The sequence below is a fragment of the Prosopis cineraria genome, unplaced genomic scaffold (assembly GCF_029017545.1).
Source record: "Prosopis cineraria cultivar Desert tree isolate PC_DT_omini unplaced genomic scaffold, ASM2901754v1 PC1628, whole genome shotgun sequence".
Lineage (NCBI taxonomy): Eukaryota > Viridiplantae > Streptophyta > Magnoliopsida > Fabales > Fabaceae > Prosopis > Prosopis cineraria.
The window spans coordinates 2,445-29,535 of record NW_026556953.1 but is presented as its reverse complement, the minus strand read 5'-3'; the positions used below and the strand labels follow the sequence as shown (position 1 = coordinate 29,535).

The window sequence follows — 27,091 nt, the reverse complement described above, 5'->3', positions numbered from 1 at the left end:
AGCAGAGGGATTGAGCATCTATGCTTCAACTTTCTCTTCCTCTAAGATTGAGAGACAGCATGCTGTAGGTATTTGAAAGTTTTCTGATAATTTAAGAATCCCATAAACCAGAAATCAAAGTTGTCCACAGTAACTATGTCTATGTACTTTTGTGAAGGCTTCTTCACTTGTTACTTCGGTATACACACAATGTCTTTGCAAGGGAAATCATGACCTGCAAATGTGAGATAGATTTGAAGGTGTTATATTAGCAAAGCGTGATGAGATAACCCCAAAAAAATAAAAAAACAAAGGGGTAATGCTCGTGTTTCTATAAAATTTGGGAAAATTACCTTATAATGGACTCTCATCACTTCTCCTTTAGGTGATGTGATCTTTATGGGTCTGTCACTGCGAAAAGAAACCTTCTCTGTGGATATGAAGAGGAGTCCTGCTATAGAACCAGATGTGGTTGATAGATAGCACTGTGACGCTTTCAGTAACTTCTCTCCTTCTGTGACACCAAACAATTGCATAAAGATTTTCTTGAATCCGCCAACCTGAAGAACTCGAGCTCCAAGCTTAACTTCCCTTTTACTGTATCAGTTATCTTTGGCCACAATCTAACTGCAAGTTAAATGCACGGTGTTAAGTTGATATAGTCCTTCCTATGAATGATGCTGTGTAGGACAAAAGTAAGTGAAAATATAAGTGTCACCTAAAGACTACATACCGTGCTCTTGAAATTCATGTGCACAATGTTAGTCTTTCTCCCAAATTTGTTCATCCTACCGAGAACTGAATTTGCTTTACCTGGAAACGTCAAGATGGTTAAGATTACTATGATATTGAACTTCACAAGAGAATTAATTAATCAAGTTTGTTGAAGAAGAATGTCCTACTTTGATTTGAAAATTCTGTAGACTTGTTGTATTGGCTTGCAGAGTCGGGCAGGTATCTGTTTGATGACTTCCCAACCTGGCATGCTACTGAGATTGGAATTCCAATAACTATATCCTGAAGAAGTGAAGCCTTCATTCCTAATGCTTTTCTTACTGGAAGATGTATTGCTGAGCAACTACTAAGTTCTGAGAAGTATTCAGTTGAGATTTTCTTGCGTTGGTTGAATCCTTGTATTCTGCAGAGGATATATATAAGAAAGCAAGGAAAGAAGATTAACCTTGCCCTTTTGTTGGATGAATCATCTGTGGCTCATCAAGAAGACCAAAAGACATCAAGTTATTGGAAGTTAGAATGACTAGGTTTCGCTTTTAGCAACAGACATTATCTAGAGGTTCATGACATGTTCAAGAAAAGCATCCAGATGATGGGGTAAAGGATGAATTAAAATTAAGAAAATTAAAGGTGCCATCAATACCACATTCTTGATAACAAGTATGATCTACCATCTCTCTTTCAATTATTTTTTTCAACAATATTTGTGTATTTATTATTTATTGTCTAAGTACGTGCTTCTGTGGCTCTGTCAGTAAAGCATTGTGAGCTGGCAATACACCTTTGCAATGCGAATTCTGTGAGTTTTTTTCCTGAGATATGTGAGTTTATTTGTAATAAGATTGGAAAAAGTAGAGAGGAAAGGAAAAGGTCATTTATCTCTACCCACATGCTAAAAGTATTGATAAAGTAGTAAATCTAGCAAAAGATTCTACTGCAACTTCTATTTTTCCAAGCTATGTAAATGGTAAGAAAGTGCCTCAGCGTTGTGTGTACTTCTGCTCCATATATTTTAAGTCCTAATTGTGACAGTTGAATAATATTAGTTGAAGGTCCATATTTTAAGATAGAAAATGAATTGTCTGGATTCCTTTTGAATCTTTGTTTATAGAAACTCAGCAGCAGTTAATGAAAGTCATTACTGTTTTTTGATGTCTTAAGAGGGGCTATATCATAAAGTGAGTAAGCTGACAGCACTATGGACAGAATCATGGAAGTTTACGAGGCAGTTAACACAAGACTCAAAGGCTGGCTAAGGAAATCATGTGGTAGGGACAATATGCAGAGACATAATTTAAGGTTTTGAGAAAGAAAATTTGCCAAATCATTCTTTTATCATCACCATAAAATTTGCCAAATCATTCTTTTCATCACCATGCCCTACAAGTATGCCAACCAGGTTCTTAAGTGTGGAATGGCCAAGATTTCAAAAGAATTGTTTGAGAAAAAGGGAATGCCAAATCATTCCACATCACTCCCATACTCCTCCGCATACTAACTATCAAGTTTTGCAGCATGGAATGTCCAAGATTGCTGCAAAGGGAGGAGGGAGGGAGAGATTTTGCATCATTTGTTATGTTGCTACATTTTTTTGTTGTCAAAATTTCAAGGTAATGTTTAACATAAGAGATTTTATATAAAGAATAAAAAAGACAGCCCTATAGTGAAAAGCAGCTTCTTTAGAAAGTATTTTGGAAAAATTATTCTGAGTAATTGAAGTGCATTTGAATCATATATTTGGCTGACAAAAGATGACGTCTGATGGCACTTTGTTCTCTGCATATTGCTTCGTGAGGATATTATTTAAACTTTATGAGCCGGCACGTTAACTTTCTGATTACATACCTCTCCTAAGCTCTCTTATGATAAGATAAGAAAACCAAATGAAAAAAGTGAAAATGCCATTTACACCTGAGATCTTACTTTCCCTACCTACTTTCATTTTGTGTTTTCCTATAGCCAAAGAGTCATGTTAATTATATATATCATTTGCAGTCATCACATTTAACTTCTATATATGTCAAAAACATTCTTGTGAAATCTCTATCAAGATGCTTATAATTTTTTTTTTTTTATATACGTTACCATGAATCTCCTGAGTCCGGAGTTGGCTTCTCTCCATTTCCTCCCCTCTCCATTTTCCATATCAACCATTAGATCTATTTTTCAATGGTTCAGATTTGATGTTTCATAAAATTATTATTATATTTATTTTTTATAAAATTTTACATTTTAATTATAATTTTATGAAACATCAAATCTGAACCATGGAAAAATAGATCCAATGATTGATATGGAAAATGGACAAAAAATGGAGAGAGGAAGAAATGGAGAGAAGCCAACTCGCCAACTCCCTGAGTCCTGAGTTAGGTAGAAACATAAGCAGTCAACAGTAAAATCCATGAGTTTTTGATAGTATTTCCAAAAGGAGGGGGGGAATCAAGTTTTTGCGGCAGCAATCACAGTTAGCCTGATATGATTATGAAATATGTTTATTCAAACAACAAAATTACAACTCCAATCACGGTAGCTAACTGTAATTTAAACCTAGCATGTACTGCCGTTAATTTGGTTCTATTTTGCTTCTTTGAAAATAGATGGGTCAACTGTAGATGGATACCATGTGAGGGTGGGAATGTTTGATGAAAATGAATACAACCAAATCATTCCCACATGAACCTCCAAGATTTCAAAAGCAAGATTACAACAAGGTCCAAAGAAAGAGAAAGTGGAAAATGTTCTTAATAAGAAAAGCTCCAAGGTTCAATGATCCTTATCATGGAAGTCTAATATCAGCAAAGATAATCAACAAAGATATTTTCTTTTCCCAGAGAAATGTTTGTAGTGTTCAACCAAGGTCATGCGGTAGTACACAGAAAGCTTTAAGATGACAGAGTAATTTGTCAACAGTTCCTCTTGCAAATAAGGAAACACCTTGGTTCCATAAATACTACTTGTCTTTTGCCTTTTTCCCACTTGTGCATGCTTCTGCAGTGGCGTCATTAAAGATTTTTGTGATGGAAATGCACCTTTCTGATGCGAGAATTCTCTATGATTACTTGTGATAAGATAAGAAAAAGTAAAGAGAAAAGGCCATTTGCTTATATCACCCACGATTACTTGTTAAGCGAACAGTTAATGTCAGATTGGAGAATTCAGTATAAAATGCTTAGGTAGGTAATTCAAATGTTTCTTATCATTGTCTATACTTGTCCTCGGGTTCTAACTATCATAGTTAAGGAATATTCAGCTGAAGGTCCTTATTTGTTTGAGAGATCATTTAGGTATATGTGGAAAGCCCAAAAAAACAAAAGAAACGGTGAAGCACTTATCAGTGTTCTTCCAATAGTTTGTGAATTTCTCCCATAACATGTCCCAAAATGTGAGTAGGAATGTCACCATCTTGATATGATGCATTGCCGAAGGAGAATCTGTCTCAAGCTCAACCTCAGCATGCATGATAATGCTCTGATCCAAGCATAAGTGTCATCACAGACAAGCCCTTCCATATCGTAGCTTGAAGTCAAATCCGCTCCTATAATACATTTATGTTATCCGAGAAATGGTGATACAAAAGAGTGTGTGTATAGGGTTTGCCTCTTTATTGTACATTCGTTGTAGTCAATTTATGATTGTAAGCCATCCTTTTTGCTGCTCTTGGATAAGTGTTGATCTTCATTTTCAAGAATTTAAAGCCAAATGCAACAAATCGAAGTGGGATGTGTTCATAAGATGGGTCAGCGGAGATTTGATCTTGATTAATGTGTACGTTATTCTCAGAATATTTTTAAAGTTCCAAACAACAATTGAATAATTATGCATTAGTGCTGTTTGGCGGGTCATGAGACAGTATCATAAAGTGACGAAGATGACAGGGCAGTGACAATAAACATTCTGAGTCAGCAATTAAGATTAAAGGTGGCTATGGACATCATGTGGTTGGGACTGCAAGTTGAGACATGCTTTAAGGTTTTTTGAAAGAGGAAATTTGTCTAATTATTTCCCCATCACCACCATCCACGAGAGCCAAACACCATGTTTTGCTGCATGGAATAGCCAAGATTGAAGCTAGGTCCGATGATAGATAAGATAAGGGGGAGAAGTTTTTTCATTTTTCTTTAAAAATAATTAAGGTTTAATGATCCTGTCCATTTTTAACTCCAAACACTAATCCAGCTGGCTATATTTATTTTAATTATGCGGAGTGGGGATGAGTGACTGTTATAAGAATAATTATAAATTCCTAGTTGTCCTTGAATTGGCAATGAATCACCACCAATTTATGCATGGTAACAAAGGAGGGTACAATCAATCTACGAGTTAAATGCCCTTTTTTGCTTCTTCTTCTTCTTCATGTTATTATGAGTTGTCATCATTGTTGGCTTCATCTAGTGTAGCTTCTCTTGATTATTTTAGTGGGGTTTGTTGAGTACCATAGCTTAGGGCCTTTCTTGAGGGTAACATTTAGTCTGTTAAAGAAACTTTCTGCTCCATGCCATAACATTTTGAATATCCATTCCATTCTGATTTTAACAGAAATGGACAGTCCTGGATGAAGCCATTATTTAAAGTGTAAATGCTATAATTCTCTGAAGTGTGAAGTTTTCAGGAAACTGAAATTAAATCATTAAAAAAAAGAAAGAAAGAAAGAACCATAACTTGAAGGAGAAAGTTGCTTTTTCTTATCAACAAAACTTTGTACAATAGTAAAACATACATTGGACCCTTTGTTGCTCCACAAAATAATAACTGATGAAGCATTGGGTGCGAAAAATTACAATTCTTCTTTATCTTCCTCTAAGATTGAGAAAGCGCATGCTGAAGATATTTGAAAGTCTTCTGGTAATTTAAGAAACCCATAAACCAGAATTCGAAGTTGTCCAAGGTAATGATTTCTATGTACTTTTGTGAAGGCTTCTTCACATTCTTACTTTGGTTAACACTTCTTATCTTGAAAAGTGGAATCAAGACCTGCAAATGAGAGATAGGTTTGAAGATGTATATTAGCAAAGCTTGACAAAAGATAATACAAGATTCAGTGATGTTTTGTGCAGAACTGTGAGAATCACCTTATAGTGGACTCCTCCAATCACTTCCCCTTCAGATGATGTGATCTTGATGGATCTGTCACTGCAAAAAGCAACCTTTTCTGTGGATATGAAGAGGAGTCCTGCTATAGGACCAGATGTGGTTGATAGATAGCACTGTGATGCTTTCAACAGTTTCTCTCCTTCTTTGACACTAAATAATTGCAAAAATATTTTCTCCACTCCGCCAACCTGAAGAATTCTAGCTCCCAACCTTAACTTACCTTTTACTGTATCAGTTATCTTTGGCCCCAGTCTCACTGCAAGTGAAAATAGCAGTTTTAAGAGATAATTTACACTTCATTTGCAAGTTTCAATCACAAAAGACTATTTGACATACATGTTTGAAAAACTTGTTTAGGCCAATGAATAATGGAGGGTAGGAAAAGAAAAGGTTTAAGCTTCACAAAGGCATTTTTAAAATTCACATGGGGAAAATCTAAAAGTCACTTAAGACTTTCATACCATGCTCTCGCACTTCATGGGCAAAACTGTCAGCATTTTTCCCAAACTTGTTCATCCTCCCAAGAACCGAACTTGCTTTACCTGGAAACATGAAGATGCTTAGGATTAGATGATGATCAAACATCACAGAAAGGATTGATCAAACAAGTTTTGTAAGGGAAGGATCGCTTACTTTGATTCGAATTTTTGTTAAACTTGTTTTGGCCAGCTGAATGAGGCAAATATCTCTTCGAGATTATTGGAATTCCAATAACAAGCTGCTGAAGAAGCGAGGCCTTCCTTTTTGTATCACTCTTTCTCTAAAATATGCCTTCTATGAGATTTGTGAAGGATGTTAGCCAAAAGAACTTTGCTCGCTTACGCTGATCTTGTATTCTGCAACGTTATGTAGAAGAATGCAAGGTGAGTAGGTGAACCTTGACTTTTATGTGGGATGACTCATATATCCATAGTCAAGAAGAAGAGAAAGTTGATATAAAAAATTGGACAGCTTGTTTGGTTTCTTTTGGTAAAAGATATCATCTACGTATGCATGTCAACTTTGATAAAAGCATGTAAAAGATTTGGTATAAAGGTGGAATCAACTTGCATCAATAAGGAAACTTGTCAGTGTTATCCAACCTCTTGTATTTTTTGATGAGCCAAACCTCTTGTATTTTATTTCCCTTACATGTGGTTCAGTGGTGGTGTGAAAGAAAGTTTCTGTGCTGGCCAGCTGGCAATGAAACTTTCTGATGCAAGATTGTCTAAGTTTACCTCTGATAAGAAAAGCATATTAAAGAACTATATATATATATATATATATATAAAAGTAATTAAAGAGAAAAAAACCATTTCCTCAGACCACCAAGAAGAGATTTTGAAATGGTTTTAATTTTCCGGTTAGCATAACTGGCGGCTTTTACGTCAAAAGTGATGTCAGCGTCAAAAATACTTTTGCAAGATACAAAAGTTCAAGGACATTGTAATTGAAAGTCCGTACTTTGATTCTGAAACCAGTGAGGCATCCATTGAAATCAATGAAAGTCAAGCGTATAGATCTTTTGAGGATATATATCATTCCATTTGTTTTCTTCTTATACTCTTCATTGTCATCATGATATCTTAGTTGCTAGTCATGAATATCTAAACCTCTTGGATCTGACGCTTTAGATAAATTCATTTGTCTAGCTGGATTGATTTGCGATGACTATAAATTATATTTCTATCCCATCTCGTTAATGAATCTATCGCCTTTTATTTATTTATTTATTCATTATTTCGGGTGATATTTACATGGTTTATTCATTATGTCATGTAGTAACGTAGTAACGGGTGAAATACAATATTGAATTATCAGGCATACAAGAAAAATAAACGTTGGTTAGACAGATGCATGTGACATGCATGATTTATGCATGTCAAGTTTTTGCGAGATAATTATACCGGATTTTAAAGAAATTATTGAGTTTACATTATTAACTCTTGTGATTGGAAAAGTCGACGTAAGACCAGTGAGGTAAAATCGCAAGGATATTATATTATTTTCCCTCGTCAGAAAAACATTTGTTTAATTTGATAATTTCTATTGTTATTGGTCATGCCTTTTAAATTACACCCTTTTAATGATAATGATTTATTAAAGGCAAAAGGATATACATAGATATAAATATAATATATATTATACCAACTAATAGGGGTGTGTGTGTGTGTTGATTGATATTGCTATAGTGGTAAGAATAGTGATATTTCGTGATTTTGAATTTTGATATGATAATCCTTATTTAATTTTAATTAGATATATATGGTCAAAAATTGAATGCATTTTATTGGGGGAAAAAAATACTATTGCTAGATGCATTCATCAGATTTTGATCTGAGGTTCAGGAGTTAAAAGCGTATAGTGGAAGAATAATATATTTTTTTGAGGAGGCCGAAAGACAGGGTTAGCCACTTAGCCTAGCTTCTGAAACCCTAATCCTCAATGGCGCCGAAACGTGCTTCTCCTTTGGACGAACCGCCCTCAGCTTCTTCCTCATCCGAAGAAGAGGAAGCTTCATCCGAAGTTGGATCTTCATCTGAAGATGACGATCAACCTTCAAAACTTACACAACCTCTTTCCGCTGAAAAGAAGCCCACTTCCAAAAAGCCTCCACCTGCTGCCCCAATCGCAAAATCTCAGCCAAAAGCTTCGGTTTCGGATTCTGAGACTGAATCTGATGCCGAATCTGACTCCGATGATGAGCGCCCCAGTGAGAATGCGGATCTGATTGTCAAACCCATTGCCTCCAAGCCCAAAGGAGAGACGCCTAAAGGAAAGAAGTCAAAATCTCAGCCATCCGTTACGCCGGCCAAAGCAGCTAACAAGCGACCAAGTGATAACAATCGACCGGCCACTGACTCAAAAAAGGCAAAGAAGGGAAAGGATGCTGGTGGAAACGATGAGATCTTGGCGGCGGAGGAGGATGGGAGAAAGGCCGGAGATGAGTCCAAGAAGCTGTTTCAGAGGCTTTGGAGCGAGGACGACGAGATTGCGATCCTCATGGGTTTAGCGGAATATGCAGCCAAGACAGGAGAAGCCCCGCTTAAGGATATTAATGGATTTCACGATTTCATAAAGAAGTCGGTACATGTTGATGTATCAAATGAACAATTGGCTAATAAGATTAGGACATTGAAGAGAAAGTACGTGAAAAATTCCCAAAAAGGTAAGAATGGTGAAGGCCCCAGTTTCTCCAAACCATACGACAAGAAAGTCTTTGAATTGTCTAAGAAGATCTGGCCTGATGAAGGAGCCAATGGAGGGATAGACCTTACAAAGTCAAATGGGAAAGAGAAGAAAAATAAGAAGGAAGGTAACAGTGTCGTGGCTTCTCGGAAACGAGAGCCTGATCTGGTTTCAGATTCGAAGGAAGTTCGAAAGATAGACATTGATCCGCATGCAGGTTCGCCGCTGAGTTTAAGTGAAATGATTAGGTTTAACAAAAGTCTGGGCCTGTCAGGGTTGGATGATGATGTTATTAAGAGGGGATATGAATTGATTGGAGCATCCAAGAAGGCAGAGTTGGATGACAGGTGGAAGAAACTGCAAATTGCAGAGTTGGAGCTGTTTGTGAAACGAGTTGAGCTTGTCAAGGATGAGGCTAGTTTGATATGGGAGGCAACCAAATCTTCAGGCAATTAGGATTGTGTTACTGTTAGGTATATCATATGTTTTATTGGCGAGCTTTGTAATTTTTTGGGCTGACATGTGGTTGCTTTATGTTGTATTGTTAAATTATTGTTTGCTGGTACAAAAGAGGAAGATTAGAACTAGTGATCCTTTACTGAAGCTCGCATCTGGGACACCCACCGGAGGCTAGCTCTGTTGGTTAGCTGTTATGTCAATTAAATCAAGTTATGAAAATATGTAGGTGAATTTTTTTTTTTCTTTTCAAAATGATTTACTTTTGTTTCTTTATAGTGATTACTGAATTATTTGACATGTTTGTGTGTGTGTGTGTGTGTGTGTGTGAAGAAGAACCAAGAAATTGATTTTAATCACACATTCCAAATGACTGATTTAACTTGACTCCAGGTATATTGTTCTACGAACTAATACCAGAGTAATTGTGATATTGAACTTGGAAGTCTTTCAACAATCAATATTTCTTCTCTTTTCGGGGATCATGTGGTATTTTGGTTTTCATAATTTGATGATTTCTGGGTAGTGTTCTAGCTTCAGTTTTGTTTTAGTCACTAGATTATTGTGTATTTGTGTGTTTGCAACATTTCAGTACTGCGTGTGTTAGAGTTGTATTTACATGTCTTGAACATCATAGCGAATGATGAGGATGATAGTTTTGCAGTTATCTGTGAACACTGTTTGGTGGCTTGCTTTTTCTTCCCTTACCCCAATAAAGCAGAGTCTGATTTTCTTGTTCCTGGAGCTAGTGTATAGATTTTTTTACAACATGCGTTCTCACTGTTTTGATGTCACGTTCTGTTTGATATAATATCATGTGGTGGCTGAGATCGTTGTTGGTAGTGCCTCCGTGATATATCTTTTAAACGTGGGTTTGCTGGATGGGTATCGTTTGTTTCCAAATGTGATTGGTTTGTTAATCGTTTTAGAATGATCTTTATATGATTCTACTTGCGGCGTCCTCTGCTTGGGGCTTGCTTTGGTTTTGATTGAGTTTAGGCTTGCATGCTAAATTGCTAACTAGCTATTCAACTTTTCTATGGCGTTGGATCAAATGCTAATTTATTGGCTTTACTGGTTCCAAGATGAAGAAATTTAGCAGACATCTCGATTGGGATATATCAGTAAGAAATTCTGGTTAAAAAAAAAAATCAAGAGAGGACATAATTTTGTATTTCTGTAACGTTTTGTCATTGATTTTTTTTCAGCGTTTTAGGTTTTTATATTTTTATTTTTTATTATTTTAAGTCTTTTTATAAATAAAATGTGGAGATTTTGGAAATATTTAAAACAATGAAAAACAATAGTATAAGAATTTAAAATACTAAAAAAAAAGACAAGGATGAAAATTAAAGTGCAAGTAAAATGTAAAAAATTTAAAGTTATGTTTTTTTCCCTTCAAAAATCGATATTAAATGCTGTTTTTGTAACCCAAATAAAAATACCGTTTCACAGATCAAAGGTTGCATGGGACACTTAATTTTGTAGGTGTATGCTTAAGTTTTTTAATAATTTACCAAAAACAAAGTCTGCATGTTCTGTATTTATTATTTAGTATAGGAAATTTATTCAGTAGATATAGTAAAGTTAGTGTCTTTCACATAATATTGGTTGACAAATTCAATGAATCTGAATATGATTTTCTTGGGGCATTTGGCTGGTGATTTTAGCCCATTCCAACTAATAGGATAAGACTTGTTATTGTTATTATTTGGCTAGTGATTTATAAGACAGAATAAGTGAAAATTTATATTAAAATCAAGCATAAAAAAGTTTGGAAAATGGATTTTAACACTAGAAAATTACTATTAAAGTTTTTAAATTGAATTTGAAAATTTAAAGTCCTAAGTGTAACTTAAAGAGCACATAAGAAAGATGCCTAATTTATAAGTTTAGGCACTTGTATTTTAAATAGTTTGGGATACAAAGCACAGACCACAGTGGAGTGTTATAAGACCAAGAGAGGTATTTGCTATTTAGGTTATTCCTCACTTTTATTCAAACAATGCGCGGCTTTTATTACCAAAAAGTACACTTAATAAAAAAAAAACTGATTTTGAAATTGGATTCTTAGGAGACATTGTTAAAGTGAGATTATTAAAAAAAATTAATAAGATAATCTTGCATAAATATAAATGAATCTAATCTCCTCGGATTTCTGAGTAAATTTACTTTTAGAGATTGTCTATATCATTATTTTTAAAGGCGATTTTAAAAATAGGCTATTGATCTTATGCATATAAATTTTTAATCTAAAATCACATCGAGTGCATAACTTGGTACCGCATCGGCAGTACACTTGTAAACCTCACGAAATTTGCAGAGTCGTTTTGCATGAAGAAGAGGTGAGGGGTGCCGTAAAATTTAAAGCCATGAAACTTTCCTCTACATAAGGAGAAAATTCTATGAACAAAATATCAATTTAAAGATCTACAGAGCAACCAATCCTTTTATGGTATCACGTGGCAGGACTGCCAAGGACTCTAGTGCAGCTGATAAAGATTCATGTGCATTTCATTCCAGTGCTTCACCGTAGTGAAGCTTAAGCTTATTTGAATATCACTGATCAAGCATGATATACTCAACTGTCTAGCGAAAGAATTAAATTAAAGTGAATAGGCCTGCTAGTCTGCTGTTTCTTTGTACATATGGCCTTAAAATACCAATACTAGAACCTCACCTATGAGCAGATGTGTGTGGCATAGGGTATGGCATTGGACCCATGTTCATTGGGGCACCGGGAACAACTGTGCCGGACACTGGTGCTCGGACCCCATATGCCATGTGTGCTGGTCCAGGAAGATTTACTGGGGTGCCCACTGCAGAGACAAGGGGTCCTCCTATAGGTTGCCCAATAGTTGGAGTACCATATATTCCTACACCAGGAGGTCCGTTTGGAGTTTGAGGGGCTTGTTTGGTTGACTTCCCAGCAGCATTGGATGTAGAAGAACCATTTGTTTGACCAGTGATGGGTCCTTGAGGAGCTGAAATGTCTCCGTTGTTCACACTGGTGATATCATGTATACTGGATCTTCTTCTATCTTTATTCATCGAGTTCAAACGAATGAAGTATTTTTGAGCATGGCTTGCTACTTGAGTGGGCGTTCTAGTCACCACAAAGTGCCTAGATATACTTCGCCAGTCACCTTTTCCATACTTCTCCAAGCCAAGAAGAAATAGCCTGTTTGGCAAATTTTAAAATTTCAAAACAAAAAATCAGATGAATTTGAGCTTATCATGCGTACATGGAAGCAGATTTCTGGTACAAGTACAGCAAAATTAATATTAACTACAAACATGCTTTCCTGATAGATCATCTTTCCCATCAAATATAGTCACTTAAATTATCAATCACATTGCGAGTCTTTGATAGCGAATTTAATTCCATCAAGCAAAACTTTCAAACCAAGGTACATGAATAGCAATAAAGCATTAGATAGACAAGCACCTGTGTTGACAAGTGGAAGTTAATGAGGAATAGATCATGTAGCTAAGCACTCTAAAGAAACCAAGTTCAACCTAAATATCATACACAAGGGGAAATGGATCGCATTCTTTCTTTGAGGAATGCGAAATTAGTAAACTCCAATTGTCTGTAATTTCCTGTAAGCTTGAAGGAACCTATGAAAGAAGTTAAAATATGGAGCCAATTAGGTTCGATTCCTCAAGCATGCTAGAAGGAGAAAATTGATGTCACAAATTCAAGACAAGAGAGTGGAGATAATATGTTGGTATTTGGTCCAATTCAAATTTCTCTTATTTTTAGCAAAATAGTAAGTAAAATACTGGAAAGGAATTGCTAAGGTAGGTGAATCCGCCAGTCTCCCAGAAGTATTCTTCTATCAGAAGGCTTCAAGAAATTTCAAAAGAGAATCATACCTCGTAGCGGTTTTTTTTTTTTTTTTTGGGGGGGGGGGGCGCGCAAACAGCAGGAACTTTCATCCATGATGAACTCTACTAAATGAATTATTTTCTTGTTTCTCATGGTCCCATGGAGCCCCAGAAGTCATAGTGGAATGGCTCTCTATAGACACTTTTAAGGCTATCGCATCATTTAAACAGTATCAGAATTGGATTCACATTAACTGTTTACAAAATTTTGAAAACCAGAGACCACATTAGTTAGTAACGAGAAATGAAAACAAAGACTAAGATGGGGGCTGATAGGAGTATGTTGTCAAAGGATATATAACTGGATTTTCCATTGCTCATAGTACCACTGTGTAATAGACTTTGTATCAGACACAACTGTAAAGTTAGCAACTGAAAGTCAAAGCAGTTACGGTGCAGTCACCTATCTCTTTGGTTTTAATGACCCAAAAAGAGACCACATCAGTCATTTTGCAGTATGGAGAAGTCTAGAACAGAGTGGATGGGGAAGAAGTTGAACAGTGTAACTTGATAAGACTGGTTCTGAGGGAGTTAAGGAGAGAGGGTCAGATCTGCATAAAACATGTACCTCGTGAGGGGAATCAGTCAATGTTTTCAAAATCAGACCGAATATTGAGTTGGAAAGGCCAATGGTTCGCATGGTCCAACATGATTGAACTGGTGACGTAATAATTAAATTAAAAAAATTATATATGTATATAATAATCTAAATATAAAAAATAAATATGAAATTGCTACTTAACTTAAAAATAAAACCAAATATTTTAAGTTTATTATGACTGAACAAATCATATGATACAATATAACATCAAATGACTAAAAAAAATTATTTGATAAAAAAAATTTAAAAAAATAAAGGAAAAGAAAAAAAGGTATTTTTTAAGCCATTTGGTTTTTAAGAACTGGATCCAATTCCTGACTTGATTCTCGGTTCCCAGTCTAAAAGCTGATCCAAAGCGACCTAATCCAGCTCAACTCTCCCAACAATTTTTTTAGCTTGACCGAGTTCCATTAGCCTAACTGGTCAACAGTCCGACCATTCGCTCCATCCAGTCTAGTTTTTAATCATTAGAATTAGTGTGCTACACACTTACAGGTTACAGCCTGGAGCTTGAGTTGGGGACCCATGTGTGGAAGTCTTGTGGTAAGGGAGGGCTTGATTGTTTTTGCAGACAAATGGGGTATCCAGTTCGAGGGGGGATCGTTTGTTTCGTTTTTTCCTTTCAAGGCTTCAGGACTTGTCTTCTTACCCCGAAAAAAAAAAAAACCTCAAACCCTCGTGCAAATTAGAAAGACCAAAACATTACAAGAAGCCAGAAAGTGGTAATGTGCTAAATAACATGCAACTATAAAATCCATTCAATTCATTTACTAAGAAATTTGTGAAAATGAAATGAGAATGAAAATTTAATATAGTTATATACTGCAACCACCATCTATAGACACTGAATATTATTACATCATAATACCAATGTCAAGGTGCTTCCAATTTAGTAACCCATACCCTCATGCTGAAATTAAGTCCAATCACCCCTTGATAGGAAGGATAACAAGGTTAGAATATGATTCTTGAAATGATATTATACTAAAGCCTTGCATTTGTCGGAAGGGGATTTCAAAAAAGAAAGATGCAGAAAGAATTTTTTATTTTGATACATCTAGTTACCAAAGAATTGATGCTTCCTTCACTTAAACCAAGGAAAGGTACTTCCTACCACCCAAAATATATATATATATATGTATGTATGTATGTATTGCCAATCTTACCCTAACTCATAAAACAGTTTGACTATTTTATCCCTTCTTTATCTAAAATATTCAAATTTTAAATTTATAAAAACGACTATTATTTTATATCTTTAAATGTCATTTCTCTTAAAAATGTTAGCCTCATATTTTACATTGAACTAGTGCCCTGATTTTGAATGCTCAACTTCGGTATTCTAATAAAGGGTATTCATATCTCTTGGCTACTTTAGCTCTTTCATGTCCTTTCTTGATTGCTACAAGCCCAACTTCCAATATGAAGGGAGGGGGGGTGATTTCTTCCAGCCCACCAAGCACATTTTTGGTCCAAAAATCACATTTCCATGAAAGCATCTCTCCCTTCCCATTCCCCACAAAAATGGTTCCATCCACCCAAACATGGTCTAACAATGGTTTTCTTTTTTTCTTTTTTTCTTTTTTTTTTTTTTTTGGGATTATGGATGTCTATTTCAAGAGGTATAATGTATGAAATTATTGGCCGATTTGCCTATTTCACCGTAAAACTTAGACTGGAATTTTCAAGCTTCAATATTCCAAAGGGTGAGATGTCATAGTCTATTTGTCAAGACATATAAGAACAGTATTAAGTAATTAAGAAGGGCTTAAGGTGCTGTTCAATACATAAGAAATATATTTTCTCAACCAGGTAAAATCTATAAGATTTTTTTTTTTTTGGCCAACTATTGTCAAGAGGTTTAGATAAAACAAATATAATAATTTTAAAATTTGTCTTGTATGTCCGAAGTAATATAGGAATAGTATTTTTCAAGTTTGTAATGAGCTGGTTTAGATCAATCCCAACCCGATGATTATGAATTACTTATATTCTATATTACTTTATTACTTTATTTATATACTCATTTAGATTTCTCAGAATTCTCGTTTTATTTTACCTCATTTCATTCATTCAAAACAGAAAATAAAAAAATTCGAATTTATCTAAAAATTTCTATACATTTATATACATATGACTTGATACTAGCGCCCAACCTATGGGCTTTGAAGGGATAGAGGAAGGGAAGAAAACAAAGATGGTCACTCCTTTTAGTTTAGGAACATGGCTCGTTCATTCACTTGCTCATGAACTCGCTGCTTTCTACTTCCCGAGGCATAATGACAGATCGAGAGGCTCGATTAGAAAGAATCGGCGGAGAAATTTTATGTTATATATGGTAATCTTTCAGATATCTGAATTCTATGAGAAACTTACATACATTTTTATGCAAAAAGAGAGAGAAAAAGCGGGTTTCTAATATCACTCCACTCCACATATATTAGTTAATACGGGAAGATAAAAAAATCCAATGGATTTCAATTTTATGCAAAATGCTTTTCTATTTCTAAAATGTCCAATATACGTTTTACATCTTCTATGCGAAGATGTTCCATTTTCATAAGGTCTTCTTGACTGTTATTCAAAAGCTCCAATAATGTATGTATATTGGACCATGTTCGTATAAACATTGGACTGTCTATAAAGTCGTCTAATCTAGCATCAGGTGCCAAAGCGACCTGACAGTACCTTTTTAGGTATGAGAGATACTGGCGCATCCATCCTTGATAGAGAGAGTATTCATTAAAATCTCTCATACCAGGGTAAAAGATAAAATCTCTCTTTGGGGACCATAGTCTCCCGCTCATTTTTTTATTTTACATTTATTTTAAAAGATAAAGAAAGATTGATGAGAAAAACGTCTAAAATAAATTAGTAAAAAAGAAACAAAAAGTATGAAACTCCAATATTTTTTTCTTATCTTAAAATAATAGTATAATGGTAAAGAATGTTGAAGTAAATACAAAATGGATGTATCAAGAAAAAGACTACTAAAAAGTAAAGGGGAAGAATCCGCACGAATCGGATTTTTTGAGGAACATCTCGAGAGAGAATTGGATTTGGTTAGACAATGTTTGGTTGTTAAACAAGGATCGGTTTTTTAGCAAGGTACGGAATGTATCGTCAAATATTCAATATGATTCCACAAGATCTAGTTTCATTCAAGTAACGGATTCTAGCCAATTGAAAGGATCTTCTTCGAGAACTCAAAACGAGTGGGATTTGACTTACCTTCCTTTCCTGCTGTCATTCCTGTTGTCCTGAAAATAGGTTATTCTCGAGCAGCAAGAGGACATTCTCGAACAGTAACTTTTGGATTCAATGCTCTCCTGGGCCTTGTCTTTTCTCATGTATTCTATTTGCCTATTCTCTGTGCGTCGGTGTGGCTATCTTCTCCTATTGATTTTTGCCTTCAAAGGCGATTTTTTCTTCTTTCAAAAGGCAAGGCTAAGCCATCCGCCCTTCATTGCAGGGGAAAAGGGGAGACGGTACCCAAGGGGTGGCTAGTTTGAGTAAGAGAGACGGATATGAGGCCAGGAAAAGAGACTCATAAGCAAAATATACTCGCATGACTATTCCACTTCCACTCGCTGGCTTGATTTGTTACTTGATCGAGCGATTCTTCGCTTTGATAAGCAACTACCGATATGAAAACCCTGCTATCATCGAGGTGAGAATGGATAAGAGGCTCGTGGGATTGACGTGAGGGGGTAGGGAGGGCTATATTTCTGGGAGCGAACTCAAGGCGAATATGAAGCGCATGGATACAAGTTATGCCTTGGAATGAAAGAGAATTCCGAATCAGCTTTATCTATTTCTTTGCAAAATTGTGCTCAATTTCATATGTGGCAATTCCGCCAAGACCTCTTCGTTAGTTGGGGGAAGAATCCGCACGAATCGGATTTTTTGAGGAACATCTCGAGAGAGAATTGGATTTGGTTAGACAATGTTTGGTTGTTAAACAAGGATCGGTTTTTTAGCAAGGTACGGAATGTATCGTCAAATATTCAATATGATTCCACAAGATCTAGACAACTTAACTAAGAAATCATCAGAAGAAGACGTAATATAATTCCAACATGATTACTAGGCTCCTGATCCTACGTTATTGATAAAGAAACCCCAAACCGCCAGTCTGCCACAAATTCCTACTCATAAATCTTAAACCAGGACCACAATCAAAGCCATAATTAATATTGATATTAAATTCTATTTTCCACACTGCACCACAAACTATTTTGCCTCACAGACTATAGTACACATCTCTCAATAGAATCTGATATCCTATAGGTGTATTCACAGACACTCATATGACTGAGGAGCATAAGCTCATTCAATGAGGTTCAACATAAAGATTGTCAGCAACAGAAATAGCATCTAAAAGCAACAAAAAAAAATGGCAAGGACTCCATGATGTCCAAAGCAAAATAACTCGATGTGCCTTTTTATCTGCCTGGTTTCATCTTCTGAGTCTCAATAACCACAAACCATTGACGTAACTTAAAACAGATAGCTAACATCATCCAAATGAGATTAGCATCGGCAATATATCAACCACTAAAAAACAACAGTTTGCATAAACCAGTGTGCAGAGAAAATCTACTTGCAAGAGTCATTGTTGCACTCCAATCATAACTTGACGTTTTCCTGGTTGTTATGTGCCAAAAATTGCCGCAAATACAGATTCAAATAAAAAGTATACTCTCATTCAAAACAGAGTTGAGGCTCCAAATGCCAGTTAGGACAGGAAACATTTGCAATATTTTTATCCCCAAAGGATATAAAATTTCTCAATTTGGAGTGTCCATTTCTGATTTTTCTCTACTAAACCCTCATAACTTGTAGTTCACCTAAGTTTGGTCCCTCCACAATGCTGAACTGGAAATGCGTGGTTTACATGAAGAACTAGATTTGAAATTGACGTGAATTATACACAAATTCAATTGGCTGAATCAGAAACGAAAGGACAAAAACCAGAAACATAACTTTCAGATACCCTCTTATTAGAAAGTTCTCCTTCTCTCACACCTGCCTCTCCCTCTCTCTCCAATAATACAAGCCATTTTTATTACTAGTGATTTGAATCTAAAAATCCCATCACTGAACCATGTAACTGTTACATAGTTCATCAGCTCCCCCCCCCCCAAAAAAAAAACAAGAAGACATAGCATCTTTGGATTAAATTCCATATTTTCCAACTACTTTGTTACTCTGGATATTAACTTTAACGCAACAACCATGTGTTGGAAACAACAAATACCTCTAATCTACAAAGTTTATTAACCGTAATCCTCAATACAAAATAATTAGGCCTTTATGGTATCATCCTAACTAAATCCTGAGAGACGAGAATGGTCATTGACCCAACAAAGAATAGCAAACATTAGAAATAACAACACACATGAAGAAACATCAAAGAAGTTTACCATACAAAATGTTTAGTAATCACAATGCCATCGTGTGGATGGAAACACAACCTTTGGATAACCATCAGAAAAAATAGGGGTTACCAGATAACATGTTAAACCAGCCAAAATCATTAAAAAATTGATTTAGTAAGATTAATAATGAACCATTGATTATAGCCATACGGCAACACCGGTCAATTAGGACAAATAGTCCACAATCAGATATAACTAACCTCAGAATTATATAATTAGACACGCTTGTGTTAACAATTATACAGCAAATTTAAAGTGAGAAAACATCCTTCAGCAAGTATAACCATCTATAAGCACATGTAGGTTTCTGTAAACATATAATCAATGACAAAATTACCTGTGTTCGTCTTCTGTCCAAGCAATACCCTTTCGCCGTTCCTGATCTGATCTTGAAGCCTTAGTTCCATGATTAGACTCACTGTTATAATGCCCAGAACCCTTCTTGGCCAAGCCTTCATCACTAGCATGGCTGGTTGACCCCTCTGAAGAAGAATTATAAGAAGGTATAGGCACACAACCAGATTCGATCTGGTTAAGATCCTCAACCAAGAGCTCATAGTGAAGTTTAATCTCTTCTACAGTTTTCCCTGGTACATCAGCTGCAATCTTCTCCCATCGATCTGATGCATCTTCAGGATGAGTTGCTAGGGCATTTTCAAATGCTTTATCTTGCTCTCTGCTCCACACAGAGCTACTACCCACTTCATCCACAGTCATCAAGTCTTGCTTGAACCGACTAGAGTTTTATTATAGTAATAACCAAAAGGTTTCTAGCTAACTGCTCTAAGATCTAGGTTAAACCCATCTTAAATTCCACAAATTCTCCGATTTGCGTGATGGGAAAACAATTCTAGAATATCCCCATGGAGAGCAGTGCTATTAACTTTGGTGATCTGCTAAATAACGGGTGGGGATGAGCGTGATATGTTGGATAATAAGTGCTAGTATAAAGTGACTAATTCCAAGGAGCTGAAGCAGAACAAGAATACTGATAAACTCCCAAAACTCTGAGATAGGCAAGAATTGAATGAAGATTTGCTTCAGAATTCAAAACACACGCGCTCTTGTGAATTGCCAGCCTATAGATGAAAAGAAAAGAAATAAAGTTCAGTAAGAACATGAGAAATATCTGACAACTATAAAGCCATAGATGCAGCAAACGGTGTTTTAAGGCAAGTGAAAACTTAAAAAATAATGTAAATGTTAGTCAATGGGATGGTAATTAAGGCTACGATTTAGATATACGAAAGAGACCTTTCAAATACAAACAAATAAGAAAACCCGAGAAGACTGTAATGGATAAGAAGAGTATTCAAATTTGCTATTTCCCGTTCCCACACCCACCCACAAAAAAATCTCAGTTTACCCAAACACTTCTATTGATAAGAACAGTTTTAACAGCGCAGGACCACAAAAATATATTCTTCCACCATGGATATTAATTTTGCAAAGCTCGTTTCTCACTTTATGCATCCCGCATTCTCATATTCCAAATTCTGTTCTTTATATAACGGCAGAAAATCACGCAAATGAAAACCAACAACGAGACAAATGTTTTGAAAAGAAAAGGAAAAAAAAATTATTGACCGGTAAATAGGTTTTAAGTGGATTCAAAGTGCATTTAAAGCTTCATTATCAATAATGACATCTTTAAGATAAAATATTGAACCCACCAAATATCCCAAATCTCAAAAGTTTTGATCGAACACCAAATTCAGGAAAACCCACCACAGCGTACCTCGGTAAAATTCAATGAAGAAAGCAACAGTCGGACAACAGTAGATTCCATTAAGATAGAGGGTTTATGGTTATTTATCAGGGTTCAAGATCACCAGCAGGTGATTAGAAAATAATCACCTCTTGAAAACACGGGATGCAAAAGCTTAGCAGGGAAACCCTTTTCCTATTGCTATTACTCTGAAGTTTCTGACGCCCTCACCAACAATCAAAAAGATATTTAAGGTCCAACACTAAATAAACTACATTCACAGCCAAGTTAAAAACCTAATCCCGAGCGTGACTGTGAAAGGCTCACTGAAGCACCCAATTTTATGCATAAAATTCTAGCCCACAAAACTCCAGTAATTACTGTTACATCGTACATGATATAAAAAGATGCACAAACAAATTAATCTCAGCCACAGGAACCAGAAGAGTTTAAAAGGAGGGGGGGAAAAAATCAGAATTGGAATGAAAGATAATCTATCAAATAAGTGAGGTTTAAGAAAAAGCCCTAATATTTGATTGAAATTTACGAAGGTAGAACTTAAAAATCAGGAATGACATTGATTGCTATCCTGAAATCCCACAAAGAGGTGCAGGATGGGTCAATTGGTCCCATCCCCAACAACTGCTTTGCTACAAATAGGACAGCTGGGCTAGAAAAAGCCCCACCCCAAGTTGCAAGCCACTGGAATCTGCGGTACCCATTAATATCTGACAGCTGATACAACATGAAGAGAGAGAAGTTGCGGAGCGTCGTGTTTAAAGCAGGAATCAAAAGGTCCGAAAAGTTAGAGAGAGAAACTAATATTGATTTATATTTTTATTCTTCTTCGCCTTATGATTTTCCTTATCCCTAACAAATCGAGAAATAAAAAACAATATCCGAGCTAGAACAATGATGAGATAACAATATTCAAGAATTCAGAGCATCGAGAGACAGAACGATTGAAACGAATGTTTATCATATACGAAGTTTATGTAAATAAAATCGTCACCTCTGTATTTCTCTGGAGATGCCTGAAGGCTTGAATCGATGTTTTCTATTTTCTTTTTCTTCAGCTCTGGCAGAAGTGAGCTGCACATAGTCCTAGTCAAGAATAAATACTGTCTCGTCTTTGATACAGATACGGGGATAAATTTTTACACAGTGAATTGGATAAGCGCTGCAATTTTCCCTTTTCTCTCTTCTCATCTTTGGGATTCTTTTTAATAGATTTTATAAATTTGCTCTATTAATTGGCAAAACAAATTTGCTCTATTAAATGGTTAATTTATATACTTTTTAATATTATTTTTACAAACAAATAAATACGCATGAATAATGAATAATCGCAGTAATCCATCTAAGATTCTGATACATCTCAATCCCTTCTCACTCATACTGCTGTGAACAATGGGAGCTTTGTCCTCCAGGAATAGTTTGAGTGTTGAAATCTCAACACTTGTATATACATTAACTTGATTGAAAAATGATTCATGCCAATTTAAATTTAGTGAATAGTACAAATTCATCCATTCAATGAATGTTCTAGATTGTATGATAGCACCCGTTGATTTAATTGGAATGATTATTAAAAATTTTGTCATATAATACTTATAAAACACCAAATCCCACCTCTTGCATCAAATTGCAATTCTTATAGATGGCTGTTTTGAATCTTTAGAGGAGATAATAAACATGAGGGATTTCCTTTCTTTTTTTTTTTTCCCTCACAAGTATCATCTTCTTAAAGACAACTGTATTTGAGGCACTATTAAAAATTAAATATAATTATTTTTTTAATAAAAATTTAAACTTTAATTCATCATGTTGTGAGAAATTAATTTTTTTATTGGGCAGCCCAACCCTCATTGGTGAGAAGGTGTTTTAATTGTAAAGGTTATCTTAAATTTTTGAAAGAATATATATTTTAATAATTTTTAAGCATTAATAAAATCCATAATTTTACCAAATAGGTGATCTGATTGGTGGATATCTCTCCATGGTTTGCTAAAGAATTTCATCGGTATGGTTGCTTTATTTGATTGCACTTTGCCTGTCTTACTTATTGTATTTGTCCCCAAAAATTTTTTAAAGAAATTTCATCTAGTGATCGTAATTAAAATACTCTTTGATTTGTATTGCTCACAAATCCAAATCCGTCTATCATCTGCCTTCAATACTCTTGGGAAATTATTTCTATTGTAAAAGCCCTCTTTTTCTTTGTACTGAGAAAAATCATATTTGTTACTCTGGACTCTTGAGCCTCACTCTCTTGTTAGGGGGGGGGAATCTTTTTTTTTATTATTATTATTCATAGCTATTTTCCTAATCAAAATAAAGAAAAAAATTATTACTCACGTAATTATTATTCAATAAGTTTATTTTTTTAATGAAAACTTAAAAATCATTTTCTATTCGATTTTCTATTGTACTTTTATTTTATGAACCGAATAAAGTCACCTGCAGTGAGAGTAAGATTTACAATTATGTTATTTTTATATCAGAATATGAATGCCTGGAGTAGCCAATGGATTAAATCTGTAGGAAATTATACACTTTTCCAAAAGGACAAACTTCAAATATGTTATTATTGTTTAAAAAAGTATTTGAGGCAACCAGAGAAGAAATGAAAGAAAAAGGAAGGGAGAGGCAAAACAATGATTGCTCACGGGAAGGACAAAAGGACGAAGTCAAGAAAAGCGGCCGAAAACAAAGAAAATTTGAAGCACACCACAACCACCAGCGTAATTCAACCCTGCTTCATCCCCACACTTCTTCTTCTTCTTCTTTTCCTCCCTTTTCCTGCTTGGATCCATATTTTTTGAATCAAAAGCTGAAATTCATTTTTGCTCCCAAAAAAAAAAGCCGGAATTCATTCAACAAAAAAAAAAGAGAACAGTACAATAAACCTAAGACAAATGTAGAGAGGGCAAACTCAATTATCATTCGCCTCCCAAAGTAAAACTAGATGAAACAAGATTAAAGATGCAAAACAAGCTATCCAAAAAACGAGTTTTCCTAACAAAAAAATGAATATGGCTAATAACATTTTAAAAATAAAATTAATTAAAATAATTTAATCTCTATAAAAAAAATAACAAGCTTTTTGAATGATATCATGATAAGGGTATTTTTTCAGGATAACCTTTGGTGATAAGGTTAATAGCTTCATTGCTGTTTGAATAGACTTTCATGTTCTTAAAACCTTTGGACCAACAAAGTTTGAGGATTTCATAAATTTCATATTTCATTCCACGTTTTTGTACTTAAGTTATTTATGTTTCAATTAAAGAATACATCTAAATTTAATCTTCGTAACATGTACTTTGATTTTTTTTCTAAAGGATGTTAATTTTTCATGCATTATATTATATTTTAATAATAGGTTGTATTTGAATGCATAAAATTATATTATTTTTTATTTAAAAATATAAATATACCTTTTCAAGCTTATAAATAAACTTTTATCCCGTTTTAGAATTTTAGACGTGCAGGTTGCAAGGGCAGAGCTTTTTCCCCCAAACCTTGATGGTTTAACTGTGTTATATAATTGGGCTTAGTGTTTTTTTCACGGGAATAGGAGCTGCAAGTTTCACTTTCTAGCCCATTGGAATTTGGTAGGTACAGATGTTTTGTATCTTACTCATTAGAGCATCTCTCTGCGTTGTTTTTTTAATAAAAAAGAGGCCATCTAGTTTTCAAACGATGTTTGGTCGTATTTATGTTCTAATAAAAATTATTCCATGCATTAAAAAATATGTAAAGTTAAATAACCTTTGTCGTCATAAATATACTGTGAAATCCCATCCAATCAATTCAACTCTTCAAGTCCAATGAAATGCATAAATTGCTATCAAGTAAATCCCTGTACAATTATAAAAATACCCTTATATTATATTTTTTAAGAAAATATAAAGTGGTCTTGAGGATTAGAACCCAAAACCACCATATTCCCAAAATGTTTGCCAACCATTTGATCACTTACACTTATCAAGTTAGTAGTGCAAAATTTTATAGATATTTAATAATTGGTGTTATCTTGAGCGAAAATAACAACTTAAGTTTAAACAAACAGCTAGATATATGAAAAAAAAAATAACTTAACAAAGAAAAATAACAATTTAGATATATGGTAAAAACAAATTGACAAAAAAAAAAGTAACAACTTAGGTGTTAAGAAATAATAATTTATCAAGGTTGTTATCACTGTTGGTAAAAAATGAAATTAGTGATGGATAAACAAAATTTGTTATTAATTTTAACTTTATTATAGATTATGACATCATTGATTTAGTGACAGACACGAGTCTATCACTAATTTATTTTATAATTAAACATTTTTATAGATTCAAATACTGTCATGTCACTTTCTCATGCTACATCTCAAGTGTACATCAACCCAGTCACTTATCACATCATCGTCACGTTAATAATTTATTTTAATTTTATTTGCATGTGACATTATCAGATCTTGAACTCAAGATCTCCATCTTTTCATTCACACCTTTTGTCAATTGAACTACAATAACTTTTCATTCATAATATGCAAAATTTAATATATATATATATATATATATTAAACACATATACTTAACATTAAATTTTTTGATATATTATTTTTTAAATATGTTAATAATATATATTAATTTATATATACACATTAACACATATAACTGTATAAATTAGTATATAGTAGTTAATAAATATATTATTTAATATCAATATATATTTTATGGAAATAAATATTTTTTATATCATTTTATATTATCTATGTCATAATTAAAATAGTTTTATATGATATAGATTTTATTTTATATTTAAATTTACATAATAAAATGAAAACATATTTTTTATTTTTTCTACACCATTTTATATTATATATTTTACTCTTAAGAAGAGAATAAATTATTTATGTAATTATTTAATTTGATAACTATTATTATTTTATTCATGTAATTCTTTCCATGTATGTTATAAATTTTTGATTTTTATACAATATTTAAGCATATTTTAATAGTTTTTAATTAAAAATATCCATCACTAATCTATCATTAATATAAAAATTTAGTGACGGCAATTAGTGACAGATTTAAATTGGTCGCTAAATTTATAAAATCTGATCAAAATATGATGACATCATATATCTATTACTAATACATCACTAACTTATGTAATTAGTGACAAATTTTAGTCCATCACAAAATTTTTATCACTAATACCTACAATTAGTGATAGATTGGAGATTTGTCACTAAATGTTAGTCACTAATTTTAACTTTTCTAGTAGTATTTTTTCTTTTGCTAAGTTATTATTTTATATTTTTAGTTGTTATTTATTTAAACACAAGTTGTCATTTCCTGACACCCAAGTTTTTTTTTTCTTGCCAAGTTGTTATACACCTAAACTCAAGTTGTTATTTTCTGACGCTTAAGTTATCATTTTCTTTTGTCAATTTGCCATTTTCGTATACCCAAATTGTTATTTTTTTTTTTGCTAAGTTGTTATTTTATATTTCAAATTGTTATTTCTTGACACCCAAGTTATCGCTTTCCATTGCCAAGTTGTCATTTATGTGTCCTCAAGTTGTTATTTTTTTCAAATTATTATTTATTTAAACTAAAGTTGTTATTTCCTTGTACCTAAATCGTCATTTTTCTTTACCAAGTTGTTATTTTTGTACACCCAAATTATTTTTTTTCTTATCAAGTTGTCATTTTCATATATTCAAACTATCTTTTACCCACGTTTAAGTCATTATTTTCCTTCATCAAGTCTTCATTTTCGTTTTTCAAGTTGCTATTTTCCCTAAAAAAAGTTGACATTAATTATTAAGTATATATAAGATTTTGCACCATTATTTAAATATGCATACATAACTCAATGGCTACTAAGTATTTTGGAAATTTTATGGTCTTAGATTCTAATCCTTCTAAGACCATCTAGCTCAAAAAAATTCTGCTACCAATCAACCAATAGCGATGGTTAGGAGGTCTTCAGTGGATGAATGATATCTTTTTTTTA

General features: G+C 34.0%; 3 protein-coding genes and 1 pseudogene across 5 annotated transcripts; 1 reads left to right on the top strand and 3 right to left on the bottom strand.

Annotated features, from left to right (window-relative positions):
* Nucleotides 1-41: 41 nt before the first annotated feature.
* LOC129300517 (GEM-like protein 4) lies at nucleotides 42-1,075 on the bottom strand (annotated as a pseudogene).
* Nucleotides 1,076-5,373: 4,298 nt separating this feature from the next.
* LOC129300520 (GEM-like protein 4) lies at nucleotides 5,374-7,040 on the bottom strand. Its single transcript, XM_054939092.1, has 5 exons — nucleotides 7,023-7,040; nucleotides 6,439-6,565; nucleotides 6,267-6,347; nucleotides 5,784-6,061; nucleotides 5,374-5,685 (listed from the first exon to the last, which is right to left on the bottom strand). Exons 1-5 carry the CDS (start codon nucleotides 7,038-7,040, stop codon nucleotides 5,512-5,514), a joined length of 678 nt encoding a protein of 225 aa, XP_054795067.1. The 3' UTR covers nucleotides 5,374-5,511.
* Nucleotides 7,041-8,172: 1,132 nt separating this feature from the next.
* Nucleotides 8,173-9,684, top strand: LOC129300518 (probable transcription factor At1g61730). The gene has a single exon (XM_054939088.1). It carries the CDS (start codon nucleotides 8,230-8,232, stop codon nucleotides 9,427-9,429), a length of 1,200 nt encoding a protein of 399 aa, XP_054795063.1. The 5' UTR covers nucleotides 8,173-8,229; the 3' UTR covers nucleotides 9,430-9,684.
* Nucleotides 9,685-11,819: 2,135 nt separating this feature from the next.
* Nucleotides 11,820-22,221, bottom strand: LOC129300519 (transcription factor SRM1-like). Of its 3 annotated transcripts, none has more exons than XM_054939089.1 (3): nucleotides 22,083-22,221; nucleotides 19,700-20,441; nucleotides 11,820-12,610 (listed from the first exon to the last, which is right to left on the bottom strand). In XM_054939089.1, exons 2-3 carry the CDS (start codon nucleotides 20,077-20,079, stop codon nucleotides 12,106-12,108), a joined length of 885 nt encoding a protein of 294 aa, XP_054795064.1. In that variant the 5' UTR covers nucleotides 20,080-20,441; nucleotides 22,083-22,221; the 3' UTR covers nucleotides 11,820-12,105. The 3 variants fall into 3 exon arrangements, with proteins under 3 accessions (XP_054795064.1, XP_054795065.1, XP_054795066.1); XM_054939090.1 differs by lacking the exon at nucleotides 22,083-22,221 and adding an exon at nucleotides 21,101-21,541; XM_054939091.1 differs by lacking the exon at nucleotides 22,083-22,221 and adding an exon at nucleotides 21,220-21,541.
* Between the last annotated feature and the right edge of the window lie 4,870 nt (nucleotides 22,222-27,091).